The following is a 19,016-nucleotide window of genomic DNA, read 5'->3' on the forward strand; positions in this document are numbered from 1 at the left end:
GCTTTGAAACAATAATTTACATTTTAATTTGCTTTTAGTGCCACTAGTAACTCTTAAAAAATACTTTTTGCTGGCTTAAATTTTTGATGTTGTTCTTATAATTAGAATCTAAAGAAGCAAAACATGTTTCAAGATGAACTGTCTCTAGGACAGGTTTGAAAACTGGTTGATTAGGGATAAATTATTTAATGCCCAGCAGAACAGTTGATACTTAGGGAAAGACCATTGACAAATCAAAAGAAAGCAGGAGAGAGCAAATGAGCTGATCTGTGGGAGATCTCATAAGTATGTGTTTCTGTAGTTATGAGTGTACTTAACTCTCACTCTTCGTGTATTTGACTGTATTTAGTGTAGTTGTTGATTGAAACCTTTCTTTGTTGGAAGATTTTGCATCCAGCTTTGAGATTTCTGTTTCAGGTTGATGAAGGAGAATCCTGGCAGATGGAAATTTACAACTGTTCTGTATGAGGGTTAAAGTGAATATTCATCTTTGCTCCAATTTATGGATTTTTATTTTGTCATGTTTTCTTATTACTTCCAGTAACTCTGAAACCTACATGGTGCAAAAAAATCACAAAAGAAATATTCGCAGACTGTTATAAAAAGATTCTTCTCCTTGAAAAATTTCTGGGTAAACCTCAGAATGTTAACCCCTACCACTATATCCCCTTTCTGCTGGGTCCCAGTGTTGCTTTGTTTTTCTAGCATGTCTCTAAGGTCTGAGTTCATGGCATGTTGGAAAGATTCTCTTTCCCTTTAAAAAAAATCATTTGCTTTTATAATTCTTTTGAAGAATTATGTGCACATGAATTCCTATTACCAGTTTTAAAACTCTTTAGTAATTATTAAATAAGATGTAATTGACATAGCTAGAGATTTCATTTTATCCTTCACTAAAATAAGCTTCTCCTGGCCTGGGGAGATGGCCCAGTGGATGAAGCACTTTTGTTCAAGTGTGAGGAATGGCATTTGGATTCCTAGAACCATGTGACACCCACTCTGACTCCAGCACCCAGAGTAGAGGCAGGGTTCCTAGAGCAAGCTTACTATCAACTCTCTGGGCTAGTAAGCCAGCTCTGAGATCTCACCTCAATCAGTGAAGTGGAGAGAGACCAAGGGAGACACTGAACTGTCAAACATGGGGCCTCTACGTGCTCATTCACGGGCACGCGTGTGCACTTGCACCTGCATGTACACCGGAGCTGTGTACACACTTGGAAGCACACCACACCATGAAAAACATCAGTATCTTCAAAAGATGGTGATCACTTCTTTTCATCAATAGCTATATCTTCTGAGAGATGTAAAAAGTCATACAGAGATCATACCTAGAAACGAGTTGTTCACACTAAGTTGGGGTTCAGTATCTTGGATGAACATCTGAAAAATGTCAGGGCTGGGGAAGCAACAAAAACGTTTGCTGAAGTAAAGAAATAAAAAAAAAAAAAGTCTCAGAATTTTAGGCAATAATCTGAATTGAAAGAACTCAAAAGTCTTTATTGTAAGTAGCCATAGTAAATCCCCAAACCCAATGTGTGTCAGAAGACTGAGTGAGATTTCCAGGAGTGGAGGGAGCGCTGATATAGCTCTGTGTATAAAGGATATGGAATCAGGATAGTTTCAGGTTTGTCAGTAGCAGCATCGGGCCCTGATACCACTATAATTATATAACTGTCACTGTTAGGATTGACAGCATGGTGTTTACTATGTCAAGGGACTATTTTAGAGGGGTTTTTCGTAGAATTTATTTTTAATAGATGTATTTCTAAGAAAATTGAGAGCCATTTCAAGGTGTGTGTTTGATGTCCAACTTACGTCCTCTTTGTTAGCAGGAAACACTGCCTAGAAAAATTGCATAGGTTTGATATTATAAATATAAATAGTGATTTAGCTTTTTAGTTCAGAGCAAGACTAGTGAAAACACCTTTACATTTTCAAACTTAAATGATGCAACTTTGAACATTTTTGCCTTATGTAGTGTGACTTGTCCTTGCCTAGGTTTCTTGTTACAAATTACACACACACACACACACACACACACACACACACACACACACACACACAGTGTATCTTCAAAGGGGAAGGTGGGTTGATTTGTTTTTCTTTTTAAGTTTTAAATATATCAGTTAATAATTATTTGCAAGGCCAATTATATTCATTTGGGGACATGAATTAGTTTGATAAATAGCATCAGATCTGTCATGGCTTTATGTAGCATATATATCATTTCTAGTTCTTCTCACTGTACAAGGAGTGATCAGGCAGCCCAGGATTCTCCCATATTCTAAGAGCTTCTACTATATTTCAAGGCCTTTGTGTTTTCCACTTGATCTCTTGCATTTTTGTGGGAAGAATCCAGAGAACATGGAGGATCTTAAGGAAGCTGTAGAAGCTAGTCCTTGCTTCTCATTGCTTCTGACCGCCTTGCAGTTAGAGGGCTGTACCTAGTGTGGTGGACCTGGAACTAGGCTGGTAATAAGGTGACGTGAGAGGATTGCACAGGATAGCCATCTCTGCTACTAGTTTTAACAGTTGTGTATTTGTGTCAATTGTGACTTTGTAATTGATTGGGTTGAATAGAAAATTAACTGATACTCAGTTTATATTTTTGTATCCTTATATACTATATATCTTTATATATAATGTATGGTTATATAAATATTTAATATATTTATATAGAGTCAAATTATAAGTGTAGTTTTAACTGCTTAAGAGTTGGTAGTCATTTAGCTTGAAAAATAAAAGCATATGGCTGGGCGTTGGTGGCACATGCCTTTAATACCAGCACTCGGGAGGCAGAGGCAGGCAGATTTCTGTGAGTTCGAGGCCAGCCTGGTCTCCAGAGCGAGTGCCAGGATAGGCTCCAAAACTACACAGAGAAACCCTGTCTCGAAAAACCAAAAAAAAAAAAAAAAAAAAAAAAAGCATATGATTAAAGAAATTTTATCTGCTTCTCTACTTGACAAAAAAATTTGAAATGAAATCCAACAAGTACAGATATTTAAAGATGTGATGTAGCAGCCGAGTGTAGTAGCATATGTCTTTTAATCTCAACATGTGGGAGCAGAGGCAGTTGGATCTCTCTGAGTCTGAGTTTGAGGCCATTGTGGTCTAGAAAGTGAATCCTAGAAGAACCAGAGCTATATAAAAGAGAAACCCTGTCTCCAAAACAAAACAGAATACCCCCTCCCCCCCCCAAAAAAAACCCAAACATGGTATGGAGAGAAAAATAGAAACAGAGGTAGAAAGTTCACTCTATATAAAAGTACATGGTGGCAAGAGTTCATGTTTATTAATAATATTTGCTAAACATCTGCTGTATTTGTGAGGAATCCATGGGGATGAAGATCTAAAAATTCTACTAATAATTCATTTATTTAAGGAAAAATAATCTAAACAATAAGTTTTTAACATTGTATATTTGTCTAACTGTCCAATATGAGATTGCCTTGAACCAAATTGGGATAATATCAAAATAAACTGAATTATGGCTTTGAATGCAATAAAGTGTAGTTAAACACAGCACTTGAATATAGCTCTTTGACCAGGTATAGTTGTGTGTGTCCCTGCATTCTCAGTCCTCAGTGTGTCAAATTCTTTCTGTCGAGCTGACAAAGCAGGCAAATATCAACTATTCAAAGAACTCGTGGTACTGTAATGGGAACCCTTTACAGCTGAAAGAATAGTTCAGTCCCTTTAGGAGGTTAAAATTCAGGAGGAATGAGAAAAATACTGTATTTGACATAATAAGCATGTATGAAGATGTATGTAATGAGGTTAGAAGTCAGAGATCACATTGGCGACAGTGTGTATTCTGTGTCTAATGTGAGTTAGTTCTCTAGTCTATGTAATGCATTACTCCAATCTTTAGCATTGCAGGCATACATATTTATAAGCTCACAGGTTGTGAAGCTCGGAATCCAGAAACATCTTAACTGTTAGTTCTAGTTTAGGGTTCTTCAGGAGGTGACAATCAAGCTGTCAAGCTGAATAACAATATTTGAAGACCTTCCTGGGCCTAGAGAGTTCACTTGCTGGTTCCCATGTGTTGGTTAACAGAAAGGAGGCTTCATTTCTAGAGTGAGTGAGTGAGTAGTAAGAGGAAAGAGAGAGAGAAAGAGAGAGAGGGGGAGAGAGAGAGAGAGTGACAGACAGGAGACAGAGACAGACAGGCATACATAGCAAGACAGAGGAACACAGTGTCTTTTTTGTTTTTTTGAGACAGGGTTTCTCTGTGTAGCTTTGGAGCCTATCCTGGCACTCGCTCTGGAGACCAGGCTGGCCTCGAACTCACAGAGATGCGCCTGCCTCTGCCTCCTGAGTGCTGGGATTAAAGGCGTGCGCCACCAACGCCTGGCTGAGCACAGTGTCTTTTATGACTTACTTTTTTCAGAGGTAGGTGCATGATCAGAACATTTATGTTGCCTTCGTTGGAATGTAATCCACCCCTGGTTTGAGGTAATGGACCATGTGAAGGGTGTGAACACTGCGTGTCAGGTAGCTAGAGACTGGAGGCTGCTGCTATAACTGGGATGGACTAAGTAAGTGTTGACTTAGGAGAAAGTGTGAAAGGAAGGGAAAAGTGAACTTTTCCCATGGTGCTTACCCATGGGAGATGCTTGACTTGAGTAGTGCTGCTGCTGATGTGGGGCTGGGGTTGGCATTTCCACCTGAAAATTGATCAGCAATAGAAAGTGAAGGGAGTTCTTTAATGGTGACAAGATCAAGTTTAATTTCCCAACAATAGTGTACTGATGGAGAACACTTACTTAAATGGTGCAGATTAAACAAAAGATGAGGATTTTTACAGATGTGCTAATGTTTTTCTGATTGTCATCCTTAAAAATATTTTTGAGATTTTTTTCTGATGAAAAAAAGTGCTGTTTCCTTTCAGTCTTAAAATTGAGATTAGAACATTTTCCCTTCCCTTTCTTTCCTCCAACCCCTCACATATACCCCTCCTTGTTCTCTTTCAAATGCATGGCTTCATTTTTCATTAATGGCTGTTAGTTACATCATATATGTATATGTATACACACATGTACATTCCTAAGTATAATTGTGTAATGTTACTCACATGTGTGTTTTCAAGGAAGACCATTTGGTAGTGGATAACCCGTTGCTGTTCTTTTCCTTGACAGAGACTATTTGTTTGCTCTCAGCATTCCTTAGTTGCCTGTAGTTCTTTGTATAGGGCTGGGGCTTTGTGGGCTTGTCCTTATCCACCCTGGAATGTTTTTGTTATTGTCCTTGTTTGGTTCATGTTCCTATAATCATGTTAGTGAAACTTTGTAGGTGTAGCTGTGACATTACTAGATCTATCTAGGTTGGTTTCCAATATGAGCCATGCAGGTAACTTGTGCCCTAAATCCAAAATGGTGCTTCAGTCAATTCCTCCTCTAATGCTGACCAGGTAAAATTCAGTTAATATTATAATACTTAAAAAGTTACTTCAAGGATTACAGTTAGAGAGACAGGTCAGATTTGTTGGTATAGGTTAGGTGACTTTAGACTTTATTTTATGACCAATTTAAGATGCTTCTGTGTTATTAAAGAATGCGATGTTTCTAAACTCTGGAGTTTGACGAACTTGTTGTATTTTAAAAGTTCTGAAATTCAAGGAACTGTCTTGGATCTCTCACCTTCTACTGCAGGATCTGAGACATCGGGACCTCAACTTTTGCCAGTGCGAGCCCTCAATGAGGTCTTCATCGGGGAGAGCCTGTCATCCAGGTACCTAGAAGCTTGTGATCGCAAATGTGGAATTCACTGTTTAAGCATTTCTGGTATTTTTATTTAATTTCTACAGGCTGGTATATAGGAGTAATAATATAAGTAGGAGGAATCAATTATTTAATAAAATTACTTCCAAAGCCCTCATACATGCTGATACGAGGACATAGAACATTGTATGAGGAAAAGCTTGGGAAACTTCACATTGGGCAGTTCCTCAGAGTCCTTACTGCACTGCCTGCCGTTCTTTTCTAAGTGCTCGGGAGGAGAGTGAGGTCCTAGGCGTGCATTTGCAGGTGACACATTTCTTAGGTAGTCTGTATCCACACTTCCCGTCTAAAACTGAGTGTAGTAGCACATTGCTGTACCCCAGCTGCTCAGGAGGCCTCTAACAGTCTTTTTAAAGCCTTGGAGCTTAAGGCCCTGCTTGGGCAGCATAGTGAAAACCTATCTCCCTCCTGCCTCCCCCCTACCCCTTCACAACATAGGGAAAACCTTACACACACATACACATTCATACACATTTTCTCTCCCCTTTCTCACATACATACATACTCTCATATACATGTCTCACATATGTAGCTCTCACATGTTCCTCACACATACACACTTTCTCACACATACACGTCTCTGTCACACACATCTCTCTTACACAGACTCACATACATATACTTTTTCTCTCAGACACTCTCACATATACATTTCTCCCTTACAACACATATATTTTTCTCCCCTTCTCTCTCAACACCCATAAACACACATACATGCACAAGTGGAGGAAAAATGTCTTTACTTATTAGTGCTTTTAAAGCTGATTTGCTTATTTCTTCTTTTAGCACAGGATCCAATTACGAATCATACACTACATTTTGTTATTGTGGCTTTCTGCTTATAAAATTAATAACAACTGCTCATTTTTGTCATTTGTGGTACTAATGCTTTTGACCTGTCTGGGCCAGTTGGTTGCAGGACACCCTTTATTTTATTTCTTCATAATGTTTGCTGCATAAGCTTCTGATAAGGCATTTTTTGATCATGCTACGTAATTGTTCCGTGTTTAATGTAACCCTAGGGCAATTATATTGACATTTCAAGGTTAATGTCTTTATTAAGAGCTGGAGACACATCTTAGTGCAGAGTATTTTTCCAGCATGTGTAAGTCTCCAGGTTTAATTTCCACAAATGTGCATGCTCACATGTGAGCACACACACAGATATCACCATTGTTAGCAAAAAATAATTTAATGTAAAAATGTGATACCTAAATATGACAGCTTTGAAATGCCAGCATTTTCTTCCACTCTTGGAAACATGTGGATACTGTCTGTGAAATGACCACCAGAAAGTAATGTCAGTTTCACTGTGGTACGTTGTGCTTGGTTCCCATTGTGTGATTGTATAGATGAGGCACAGAGAGAGACTGCAGGTGAGTTCATGTCCTGCCTACATGCTACCACAATCATGTGACCCTGTGAGTGCTGTATCATTGAATTCCTAGTTGTAATGTATGGATGATTGTTAATTTTCTTTATTGCAAGTTATGTCCTTCCATAAGAAATTTATGATGAGAGATTCGTCATAACTAAAACTGAATATCCTCATTGCAGCTAATACTAAGTAAATAGCTTTATATTATCAAAACAATTGACTTTAAAATGGTGACTAATGAGGCAGAATTATTTGAATAATCCTTTTGAATTATTGTTATTTTGTTGAATATAATATCTATTCAGTAAGGATATTTTTGTGCCTATTACATACCATGTATCACTAGGGATACAAAGATGTGTATGAAAAAGGTTGGTAAAAATGTAAGTTTTAAAAATTTTAGAGTAGTCTTTTAAGAAATAAAATATTTACAGAAGATTAATAACTTAAGTGTAAAATGTATTTATCTTAACATAGGAAACCATATGAGGTATGTGTCCATAGGTTTTATCTCATGCTACCTGTAAGACTTCACACAGTATGGAGATGATCATAGGTTTTGATGTATAGAAGAGGAGGAAAGGATGAGAAAGGCACAGAGAGCATCCATTAAGTTGAAAAGGTTTGATTGTCTGTGTTTCCTATGGGAAACCATCTGTAGCTTTACTTTAATGTTTTATAGAGAAGGTGCCTCTAGCCGAAGGAGCTGCTACCTTTATGGCTGGATACTTTGTATTTACTGAAGAGATAATGTACAAGAGGAGGGAAATTGTGACCAGGAGGCAGATTGGGAGTCAGTGAAGTCTCACAGGGCAATGCCTGCTGCTGCTATTTTGTTCTTTGATGTCTCTCCTTAGATCTTTAGTAAGATAAGCAAGCAGTAGTTCCACTTTGAGGCTGTTGAACACAGTGTAACTATTATAGAGGCTTTAGGGCTTATTTTTAAAAACTGTGACTAGACCCTTAGGCAAAATGCACATGATCACATGAAGTGTCTGCTATCTGTCAAGCTGTGTATATTGTGTTCTATTACTTCATGCTCTGATAGCATCCCCTGAGGAAGGAAGCTATAGTTACAGCAAGAATAGTGAAATTCAGAAGGGTCAGATAAGTTGCATAGGTCATGTAATTATTTAGAACAAAACTGTCATTTGAGCCCATTATTCTCCATCCCAGATAGGGGTTGATGCTTGCTCCAGAACCTTACAGGCTTTGCTTGGGAAATATGAAGTGCAGCAATGTTTTTCCTGCCTCACTTTCAATGTTCTTAGATTGAAGAACATTTTAAAAGTCCGTGTTTTTCTTTTCTGTCTGTTCTAACCTAGAATGCCTTATTGTTGGGCTGTAGCAGTGGACAATTTAAGAAGAAGTATACCCAATCTAAAGGGACTGTGAGTTTTATTGCTGCCTTAAAAATAATTTCCCCCAAACAAAAATCCTGTGAATTAACTAATCCCAATAAACCTGCATGTAGAATGGCACTAAATTTGCTCATCATTTTGGGCTCAGCATTTCTCACCTGGGTATAATCTTCTCATGTTCTCTTCTGCTCCTCTCCACCCTTCTTCACTCTTGTTTCGGCTTCGTTCTAGCACCGTAGCAGACATTGCTGGGGATTTGCTGGGTTGTCTCAATAGTAGGCTTCTCATGTGCTTTTTAAGGAAGAAATAACTGACCCATGAAATAGATTAAAGGTGACTATTAGGTGCTGTTGTCCTTTGTAAAGAACAGTAATGAAAGCAACAATAAGAAGTTATATCACGCAAACCTCATATTAGGAGCCTGGAGAAGTTGTTGAATAAGAATGAGAAATTACTAGTGTGTTAGTGTTTGCAAATGTGTTTAATAACTTACTTTGAAAATCCATATTTTATTAAGAGTTTAACTTCTTAATTTGCTGAAGAAACAGTGTAATGTTTGTGAGTGACACCTATTGTTTTAAGATAGCATTTACACAGTAGACTTTTTACATATTTTAGAAGTTCTTTCTGTCGTTCACTCAGTATTTAAAGATAGTGTCATGTGTGCTGCTGTCAAAAAACCCATTTTATATTTATGGAATATTTTAAAACATTAATTGTTCAAGAAATTATACTTTGATATTATTTTTAATTTTGTCTGCTGATACAAATTGAGGATTTTCTTTACTGTTTTATATGTTAACCCACTACCATTTGAAATGATACACTAGAACATAGTTTAAATAAGAGTTTAGCAGCTACTGTTACCACAAAGAATTAGATGTAGATGGTGTTATGTCAGGAACTAGGTGCCAAGAATGACACCCACCTAAAGATGAAATTGCTTGAATACTAAGGAAGCACTGTGTGTGTTGGGTCCCGAAGAGCAGAAGCAGCACTGTTAGAAATGTATGAGCCCTTGTCTGAAACATTAAGGTATTGCTAGGAAAGGGGCATCTAGCTCAGAAAGGCATGCAGATAAGCGAATGTTTTTTCCTTCTAATTTTTTTTCTTAATCAGTACTGGAATTAGCCCAGTGATGTATGTGCCTACTAAGTCCGATGTCTTGGTCAAACTGATTTACTTAGATTTTAGGAATTTTGAAGACCGTTATTTTTCCCTGGGGTCCTAACACAGTTCAGCAAACACAGTTTCCTATTTTCATTTCATAGGGCTTCGTACTATGAAATTTCAGTTGATGATGGCCCATGGGAAAAGCAGAAGAGTTCAGGGCTCAATTTGTGTACTGGAACAGGATCAAAGGCCTGGTGAGTTAACTTGGATGTTGCCTGTCAAGGTGTGGAACTATTTTAAGCTACAAAATTGACTTTCTGTCTTATATAGATGTACCTGAGTCCTCTAATTTGCAGGGACGTCACACTGTTGTTCAGTACATTCAAACCTGGTCTTACTGTCTTCGGGTTTTTTCCCTTCTGTGTTACATGCAATGTTTGCCTCTGTTACTGTTTTCTCAGACTCCATTACTAGAGGAAAAACATTGCCTTTTAAAATCTCACTCTTTCTTTCTTGCCGTCCTTCACTCTCCCCTCCCCACAAACCGGTCTCAAAATCCTGTGTTTTGCAATTTCCAAATCTTTGCCAACTATTTCAACTTCGGCTGCTGCTCCTTTGGTCTGAGCCCCATCTTTTTTGGTAGATATTCTTTGTGCCTGACCTCTTTTTCTCCTGGTTGTCACCTAAATACTCCCAACAGAGTGGTCATTGTAAAGTGCAAAGTGGTATTTCTGAATGGGAGTAGAGAATGTCTGTTTTTGGCTTTAACACTTTGGCTGGCACTGCTTAGTCTGACAGGAACACCCTGGTAAAATGTGGCCATGGCCATCTTACTTTTCTTTAACCCTGTCAAACCCTTACCTTACCCATCAGCCTCTGGAGACACCACAAACTGCTTGTAATTCCCAGCACACACCTTGTTCTTCTTGAGCCTTTTGTTTTTGTTCAATGCATCTTCTCCCTGCTTTGAATTTCTGAACACCCTCCATTTCCCATCCACTGGTTAAAGCATCCAGCCTTCAGATGCCATTCTCTGAAGGAAGCCATCATTAACTAGGTTTCTTTCATGGGCACAGTGGATGGATCCCCTTTGTCCTTCACCAGTGCTTCCCTTAGTGCTGCCATAGCACCAGTCATATATCACTGGTCTAACAGGCTGATGGTACCCAACTAGTTTGGACATTTTGAAGGTTTTGATATGGTAAATCACACATTTCTCATTTTTAGTGTCTTTTTTAGGATGGAAGCAAGGATTCTGTGCTTCTTCTTTTCTAGGTCATTCAATATCAACAGGGTTGCCGCTCAGGCTGTTGAAGATGTTTTAAATATTGGTGAGTACCGAAACAGCTATTCTGTATTATGGAATTATTGTGTACGATGTAATGTCCATGCTATGTGTTTGCTATTCTGTGATGTACAATAGTAACTGAAGATGTTTCCACCTTTCCTTTGTCAATAGCAAGACGACAAGGAAATCTGACTCTTCCATTGAACAAAGAGTTGGTAGAAAAAGGTTGGTACCACCTTTATTTCTTTATTTCTGTCAGCTTTGAGAAAGAACAGTATTATGTGCATCCACTTAATTAGATGTTACAATACTGTCTCGTTAAATGAAGTTAAAGGAGGGCTTTCAAGAAAAAAATTTAAATTACTATTTATGTATTTAGTGTGTGTGTGTGCACCCATGCATGGCTGGTGCTTGTGGAGGCCAGAGCACAGCTTACAGGTATTGGGTCTTTTCAACAAATGAATCCCAGGGATTTGAACTCAAGTCATCAGGTTTGATGGCAGCCATCTTCACCTGTGAACTGTCTTGCCTGTCCTGAAGCTGGAGTTTTATACTGTCATTTGCGTTCACCATGAAACACAGCCCATATATAAAGATATTATAACTGTAGCTATATCCTGGGTGATAGAAGAATTGTGTGCTGTAAATAAGGAAATGCATATCTAAAGTCATACTGTCCCAGTAGGTTTTTCCATAGTCATGGTCTTGCTTCTCAAAGTATTAGCACTATCTAATAGATTTTACTCATTTTCAATTTGAGACTTAAAGGATTTTAATCATAGCTTGGCAGTTAGCAGTAGCACTAAATTGGTATCAAGGAAAGGGAGATTGGCACTTGTAATTTCTAGTTACATAATTTTTATGAGAACTAAGTAAAGATACATGGTGGTAGATATTCAGAGTCTTCTGAGTTGCACTCAGAAGTGCATATGTGAGTCAAATAATCACCTTGTTTGTGCCATCTGTACAAATATATACTAACATTATATCAAATGCAAACCTCAATACAGTCAACATAATTTAGCTGAAATTTATAATTTCTATTGAAGTTGCACCCACAACACAGGGATAGACATTAAAATGTGGAAAGGCTTTACTGAGTGAACACTCCTTTGAAGATTGTGTTGTCTACAGAAACTAAAAGGTTATTGGACATCGGAGTCACAGACATTCCTAGAACCATGCTTGATGTCTCTTTCACAGCTTTTAGAACATTTATTAAACTAGAAGGTCAGTGGATTCCTAGAACCACACGTGAAGTTTCTCTCACAGCTGGCACATTTCCTATTTTACTTTTTGTGGTTAGATGATTATTTTGTTTTTTTAAAGAACCAAGTGTAGTTTTTCAACCTTAATAAGGATTTTTAAAAGATGACACTTTTAGTAGTTCCCAGACTTATGTTGCTATGAAGTAACTCCGGGGGTCCTGTGCATGGCAGGGGACTGTAGTGACCTGGTCAGACACAAGGTAAACAGGACACAGCCCCTCTGGTGTTCTGTGCTGTGGTGATGTTCAGGAGGCTATGAGCACTAAGTAAGTTTTCAACTTGATGTATTTTCAAATCATGATGGGTTTATTGAGATATAACCTCATTGCAAGTTAAAGAACATAGCACACGCATATAAAATTCTAGCAGTAGTTCCACAAATAAGGCCTATTATCAGATAGTCTGTTTTTTTTTTTTTTTTTAATGTGGTACTTGGCTAAACTTTCACTTTTAACTTCTTGTATAATTGTCCTCTTTTCTTGTTTTCTTTGAAGAGATAAAAATCTGGGTGCAAAAGCTGGCCTCAAATTACTCTTGGGCTTAAGCCATCCTCCTGCTCCCCACCTCCCACAAGTAGCTGGGCTGTAGACATGCAGTGCCGTGCCTGGCCTGTATTAGTCTTTAACTAATTTATGTTTTGCTTGCCATGCCTCAGGCACTTCTTTGTTAGATACAAAATGGGTCTAAGTGTTTCTTCAAATATCTTGAGATGTTTAGCCTCACTGGAGAAAACTTAACCACCTTTCATTGGCTGAGACTGCATTTTCCTCTTCTTATTAACTCTGATGTGATACTTAAGGAAACCTGACAACTCATGTTTCAGTTTTGAGTTTGTCTTACTGCTTAATTCCTAGGTTTGTAGTATTTGTTTCTCTCCCTGCCCCAGTTATACCTGTTTCTTCTGTTGTAGGTGATGAATTCTTCTGTGGGTTAATAATTGAACCTAATAGTCATTTATTTCTAAGGCTTTTTATGGTAGAGTATGTAATATGAGTTCCCAAGAGATAACGCTTTCAAATAGCCTTTGAACACATGCTTGAAATTGGAAGCAGTGTGTTGTTCACGTGCTTCTCGGATGTGCCTATCCTTTATTAAATCTGCTGATTTTTTCCCTTATAGTAACAAATGAATATAATGAATCATTGCTCTACAGTCCCGAAGAACCAAAAATACTTTTCAGTATTCGAGAGCCAATAGCAAACAGAGTTTTCTCAAGCAGCCGTCAACGTTGTTTCTCATCAAAGTAAGCATCCTTGGTCACTTCTTTCATCCCAGTAAAATATTTAATAAAGGAAAAACAAAACAAAACCCACAGAAATAAACAACAAAATCATCATTTTCTTTTTGAGACATGGAGACCACCTAAAAGGAAACATCTTAGCCTTTGCTTTATTCAATTGAGATTTAATTTATATTTACAAATCAAACTCGTTTGTGTGTATTTCTTACATCTTAATGTCTTATGTTTGAATGTTAACTAATATAAATAGAAGGCTTCATGACATATGTGATTGGAAAAGACACTGTAAACATACCATGAAATACACTTGAACAACAAAAGGTTGATAAATTGCTCTAAACCAGGATTAAGAACTCCAAAGAATATTCCATTAAGGAAACAAAACAGCAAGGTACAGAGAAAGATATTTGCAAAAGATATCTGGTCTATCTCAAGGTATTTAAGAACGGTGTGAAGCAGTGAAGTCACTGCTCCAGTAGCCAAAACTTTGTGAGCATAGACACTGTGCCACAAATGGGATTCGGAGCTTTACTTCCGTGATTGTAATCACAATGCAAGTGCACTGGAAAGTGTGTTGTATTAAGTTACTTGAGGATGTATGTACACTAGATGTACAGTGTAGGTGAAATGTGAATTTTGTTTAGATTTGGGTTTCATCCCCAGATACCTCTTACACACATGCACGCACACATGCATGCATGCACACATGTAAATACTAAAAATGTGGAAATCTTAATAAAACATTTCTGTTTCTAAGCATTTTGGTTAAGGGCTACTCAGTCTACTTAGAAAAATTCTAGCAAATCAATAAAAAGCAGCCCACTGCTTTAAGAAAATAAGAAGCTGAAGATGTTTGATCTTTCTCAAAGGCATATTTAATAAACATCTTATTCATTTGAGGAATGAAAACATCCCCAAACTAGCATGGCTGGTATGAAGTTCAAGAACGGACAGTTCCCTACAGTGATAGACAGTAGGTACACTTGAGAAGAGGCAGGCAGCTGCTACTGGGAGAAGGAATTGATGCTATGTTCGTGAACTGTACATTAGTGAGTTGTCTCTTCCACTCTTACATTATATAATCCTTAAGTAAAATTTTACATGAGAATGCACTCTTGTTCAGCACTTAAAATCCTTGTATTGGAAATAACTTAGAAGTTACATGAAAGTGTAGGAACCGAAGCCGGTTTCTACATGAAAGTAACCTAGCAACCACACCACGTCTTTTTTTTCCCACTGATAAATACTGAAGCAAATGGTTCTACCTTGAATTTTAAACTTGAGATGTTGATAATACACCCATATTGTTGCCAGTCACTGATTGTCAAATCAGAGAGCAACTAAATTCTTAAAATCAAGGCCAAATAAGCTATTGGTTATGCCAACAAAAAACAGAGTTCATTTAGTGTTAAGATATTTAATGTTTTATATTTAATGAGACATCTCTTTGCCCTTAGAGTTTGTGTCCGTTCTCGATGTTGGGATGCCTGCATGGTTGTGGATGGAGGAACTTCTTTTGAATTTAACGATGGAGCAATTGCTTCAATGATGATCAATAAAGAAGATGAGCTTCGAACTGTGATTCTAGAACAGTGAAGGATTTCCTCAGATGACACATTTGATTACTAGAAACATATTTTTTTTTCTGCAGATACAGATGACCAGCCATAAACCTACCTTATTTTGGTCCTTGCTCAGACTGGCTACCACTAGAGTCAAAGGTGACAAAGTGGGATCCATGTCCTGTTCTGTTCCATTGTGATAGACAAAAACTGTTGACCTTGTGAGAAATGATGGACTAAATGGATTAGAATTACATTGGTGAAGTTTCTATAGTATTTACAGTTGGTAACCAAGAATATTGATATTCTTTAGAGAGGCAGGTTAAATAAAGGGTTAAGTATTTAGGATTTCAAATTTAACTGTTTTATAAGTGTTTTGGTTTTATTTTTTTTTTCTTTTTCCTAACTTTGTGGAGTTGGCTTTGTGTCATTAGTGCATTATTTTTATAGTACCTAAGGGAAAGATTTTTTAAAAATTTTGATGATGGAGAATTTTGATAAATCATGATGTAGACCTAACTGAAGTTGGTAAATGTGCTTTTATATATGCTAAGAATTTTCTAATTCTAGGAAATAATGATAAAATCATTATTGATTGAAAAAAATTGAATCATTTTTAAAATTATTTGTAGATGAATTCTGACTTCTTTTGATTAGTGTCAACAATGCTAGATAAAGTACATCTGTTGGGACAAATGATGCTTTGTAAATGTATTAATTTTTCTGTACAAATTGTTGGTCATACAAACTTAATAACTTGAGTCCAATATCCCCTTTCCTGTCTTTGAATCTCTAGTATGAACTCAAGAATTAGAAAGATAACCAATGGATATGTTTTGTTAGGAGTTTGGCAAAACATTCAAACCTTCCTTTCGTTTTAGAATCGTCAGTAAGAGAATTGGACATAGTTTTGAAATTGCCTTACTATAGTATTTTCCGTATTCCAAATTTTAAACAGTAGCTCTGTAGGATAAAAACACCAGAGCTTCCCCCCCCCACCCCAGTGTAAAAACCACTTTATTTTTGAAGGAAACTATTTTCATTTAATTCTTGATCTTAAAAGTAACTAGTTTTCACAAAACGTTCCCATTGCTAAATAATGAAATGGTATTCTCATGCCACTTACTTACTCAGTAGAGTCATTTTCACTTGTTGGTGAAATTGGTTTTCATTGACAAAGTATTTATTGAAGATGCATTCTGTGCCTATCATGGCATGTCATATAATGAAGTGTTGGATAGACACTGAAATAGACTGTTGATGGGACTTGAGCCTAGTGAGCTCAAAAGTCAGTGCTGAGAGCTAGGATGCATGATCAGTTCAAATGCTCTTAGCTTTGCCAAACTCAACATGCTGCTCTTAACAACTAAAACATGAATGTCAACATGCAAGGCAAGCTAGGTCTGTCTAGGTTTTGTTGTTTATCCAGAATGTGTTCCTTCAGAGTATCTGCAGGAGGAAATATGCTAGTGTTTTTGCTGAGCCAAGTCTAATTTCTAGTTTAATTTTTTTAAAAAACATGATATATTTAAGATACCACTTTATATGGAAGTTAAATTCCACACTATATAAATTCCCCCCAAAGGCTTAAAATACTTTGTGAGGGGGGGAAAATGCCACTTCTGCCATTACTGTATCCAGGAGTCTGGTTGTCCATGATTTACCACAGATCTATTAATATGTACTACTAGCTAGTAACTAGCTGTGTGAATTGTTCATAAGCTACATTTGGAAAAGTATTAAAATTACTGACTACGTTTGCAGTCTAACTTCTGCTCTGTTGCAGGAAGGGTTTATTTGTAATAGATGAATGGCAAAGGATGTTGGAGTATCAGAACTGTCTTCTTAATGGGTTAACCTTTAATGACCACTGTATGCAAATAAAATTAAACCATTGTCTGTTCTTTATTACTTTGTTTCTTATTTCCTAAATAAGAATTTAGGAATTCTTATGAGATCACTAAGTAAACCAAGTTTTCCCTGAATACCATGTTTCAAGTCTATCCCCACAGCCATGTCTTCTATGTCCTGTAGTCTCACCTGGTTCATTTCCATTACTCGGCAGAATGATAATTTGTTCATTCAGAGGGTAAAATGCTTAGTTCAAAAATGTATTTTTCATATAATTTAGTTTAATATTTTTTATGTCCCAAAGTTTCTACATTCTGGAATGGATAGCTTTGATATACAAAACAATTTCATTTTTTTTTTGTAAGTAAGATAACCCAAATAATTACTTACTTTTGTAAGTAAGATAACCCAAATAATTATAAAATGTTCACTTGAGCTGAAAATATCAAATAAAAAGTTAAGGATACAGGGACTAAGGAGATGGCTCAACACTTAAGGCCCTTGCTGCACAAACAGGAAGACCTGAGCTCAGATCCCCAGAAGCCACCAAAAAAGCTGGCTGTGGTCGGTCGCACTTGGCCCACATCGAGCCTGGCAGGAGGGGAGCAGTTGTTGTGGTAGAGAAAGAATTGCTGGAGCTTGTAGGCTGCTAGTCTAGGTCCAGGTTCAGTGACTGTCTGACAAGAGTAAGGTAAAGAATGATAGATCAGACCACCTGACATCCTCCTGTGGCACCCCCACACATGCATGTTCACATATTCTCTCGAACAGTGAGAAAAAGTATTTAAGGAGATGTAGTGCTAAGCTATGAGAATAATACATTAGAATTTCTGTCACCAGGAGCTCTTTCTGCAGTGTGCATATATCTCTATCCATATGCTTAAGGGTACTAAAAATATCCCATGGATAACCACTATGTGAAATAATAATCGTGGGGGAGGGGTAAGAGTAAATACATTGCTGAACTGTAATCCCAGCCCTTGGGAGGTGGGGCTAAGATTGTGAGTTAAAAGTCTTGCTTGGGCTATGTAGTAAGACCTTGTCTTAAACAGTGAACCCTCCAATAACATTTCAATTATGTTTTCAAATGCTTTATATTTATGAGGGATTAGCAGGCATAAGTCAGTGAGAGGCTATTTTGTACATTAAGGAAGGTGCACTCCAAGTTATTTTAAAGAAAATCAATGATTAGGTAGGGAGCTAAAGAAAAAGCACACCCTGTTCTTGATGAGGACCCAAGTTTGGTTCTCAGCACCCACATCAGGTAGTTCATAAGAGCTGATAACTCCAGGTCCATGAGGTCTTCTGGCCTCCACATGTACTCACACACACAAGTAAATAAATAAAAATTTATGGTTCTCACGGAAAACGGAGCCTGATACAAACACCATTTCAGATCTTACCGGTGTCTCCTGTTGTGCAGAAGTCATCCCTGACCTAGCGCTAGATCTAACTGCAGCTTAGGAAGATGACCAACGTGGCTGGGGCAGCTTAACCTGTTTGGCATTTTTTTCAAGGATGACGTCACTACAACCCAGATTGGCTGTAGAATACAGAACACATGATCTAGCTTCAGTACATAAGTTCCCAGGGATGAAAGAAAACCTAAAGCTTAACTTTTGAAAGAATCATTGAATGCAACACGTAAACCACGCTAGGAGACTGATCAAAACAAACTAGGAATGGTGGCATAAGCCTGTAACCCCAGCCAACACCTGGCAGGCAAAAACCAACGAGTTCAAGGTCAGCTGGAGCTAACAGCCATCTCGGGGCTCGTGTGAGATACATAATGAGCTCTTGTTTTAAAACCAAAACAGTTCAAACACACACAAGGAAAACTGGGAGACAGCTCTTCAACCCCATCCCTCCATTCAGTGTTTACAGTTAATGTTGGATCTCTATCTTCTACACACACTGAGGTTTTGTAAAATTGTCTTCATATGAGGGAACGGTTGAGATCACATTAATGAGGTTGACCAGGCGTTAAAGACGGCTGTCACGGGATGGTGAGGCTATATGGATATACTTCACATTCTCCATCATTTAAAAACAAAAACTAGCACTATAATGGTACTGTAATTTTTTTTAAAAAATCAGTAAACTTTATGGATGATTTAGAACTACCAGCCTGGCATTTAAAAGGAAAGGTTCAAAGGGACTGAACTACTGCAA

The 19,016-nt window shown here is 37.5% G+C and overlaps 1 protein-coding gene across 8 annotated transcripts in view; it reads left to right on the forward strand.

Annotated features, from left to right (window-relative positions):
• Nadk2 (NAD kinase 2, mitochondrial) overlaps positions 1-16,901 on the forward strand; it is a 38,390-nt gene extending 21,489 nt beyond the window's left edge. For 2 of the 8 annotated variants that reach the window (XM_035440611.1, XM_027401305.2), the window contains 7 exons: positions 5,655-5,733; positions 8,487-8,552; positions 9,794-9,889; positions 10,863-10,966; positions 11,095-11,148; positions 13,311-13,434; positions 14,889-16,901. In XM_035440611.1, the coding sequence (XP_035296502.1) occupies positions 5,655-5,733; positions 8,487-8,552; positions 9,794-9,889; positions 10,863-10,966; positions 11,095-11,148; positions 13,311-13,434; positions 14,889-15,027 (662 nt within the window). In that variant the 3' untranslated portion in view covers positions 15,028-16,901. The remainder of the gene's footprint in view (positions 1-5,654; positions 5,734-8,486; positions 8,553-9,793; positions 9,890-10,862; positions 10,967-11,094; positions 11,149-13,310; positions 13,435-14,888) is intronic. The other 6 variants (XM_035440612.1, XM_027401308.2, XM_035440609.1 and 3 more) reach the window with 5 other exon arrangements.
• Positions 16,902-19,016: the final 2,115 nt, after the last annotated feature.

Source organism: Cricetulus griseus, chromosome 2 (assembly GCF_003668045.3).
Source record: "Cricetulus griseus strain 17A/GY chromosome 2, alternate assembly CriGri-PICRH-1.0, whole genome shotgun sequence".
Classification (NCBI taxonomy): Eukaryota; Metazoa; Chordata; class Mammalia; order Rodentia; family Cricetidae; genus Cricetulus; species Cricetulus griseus.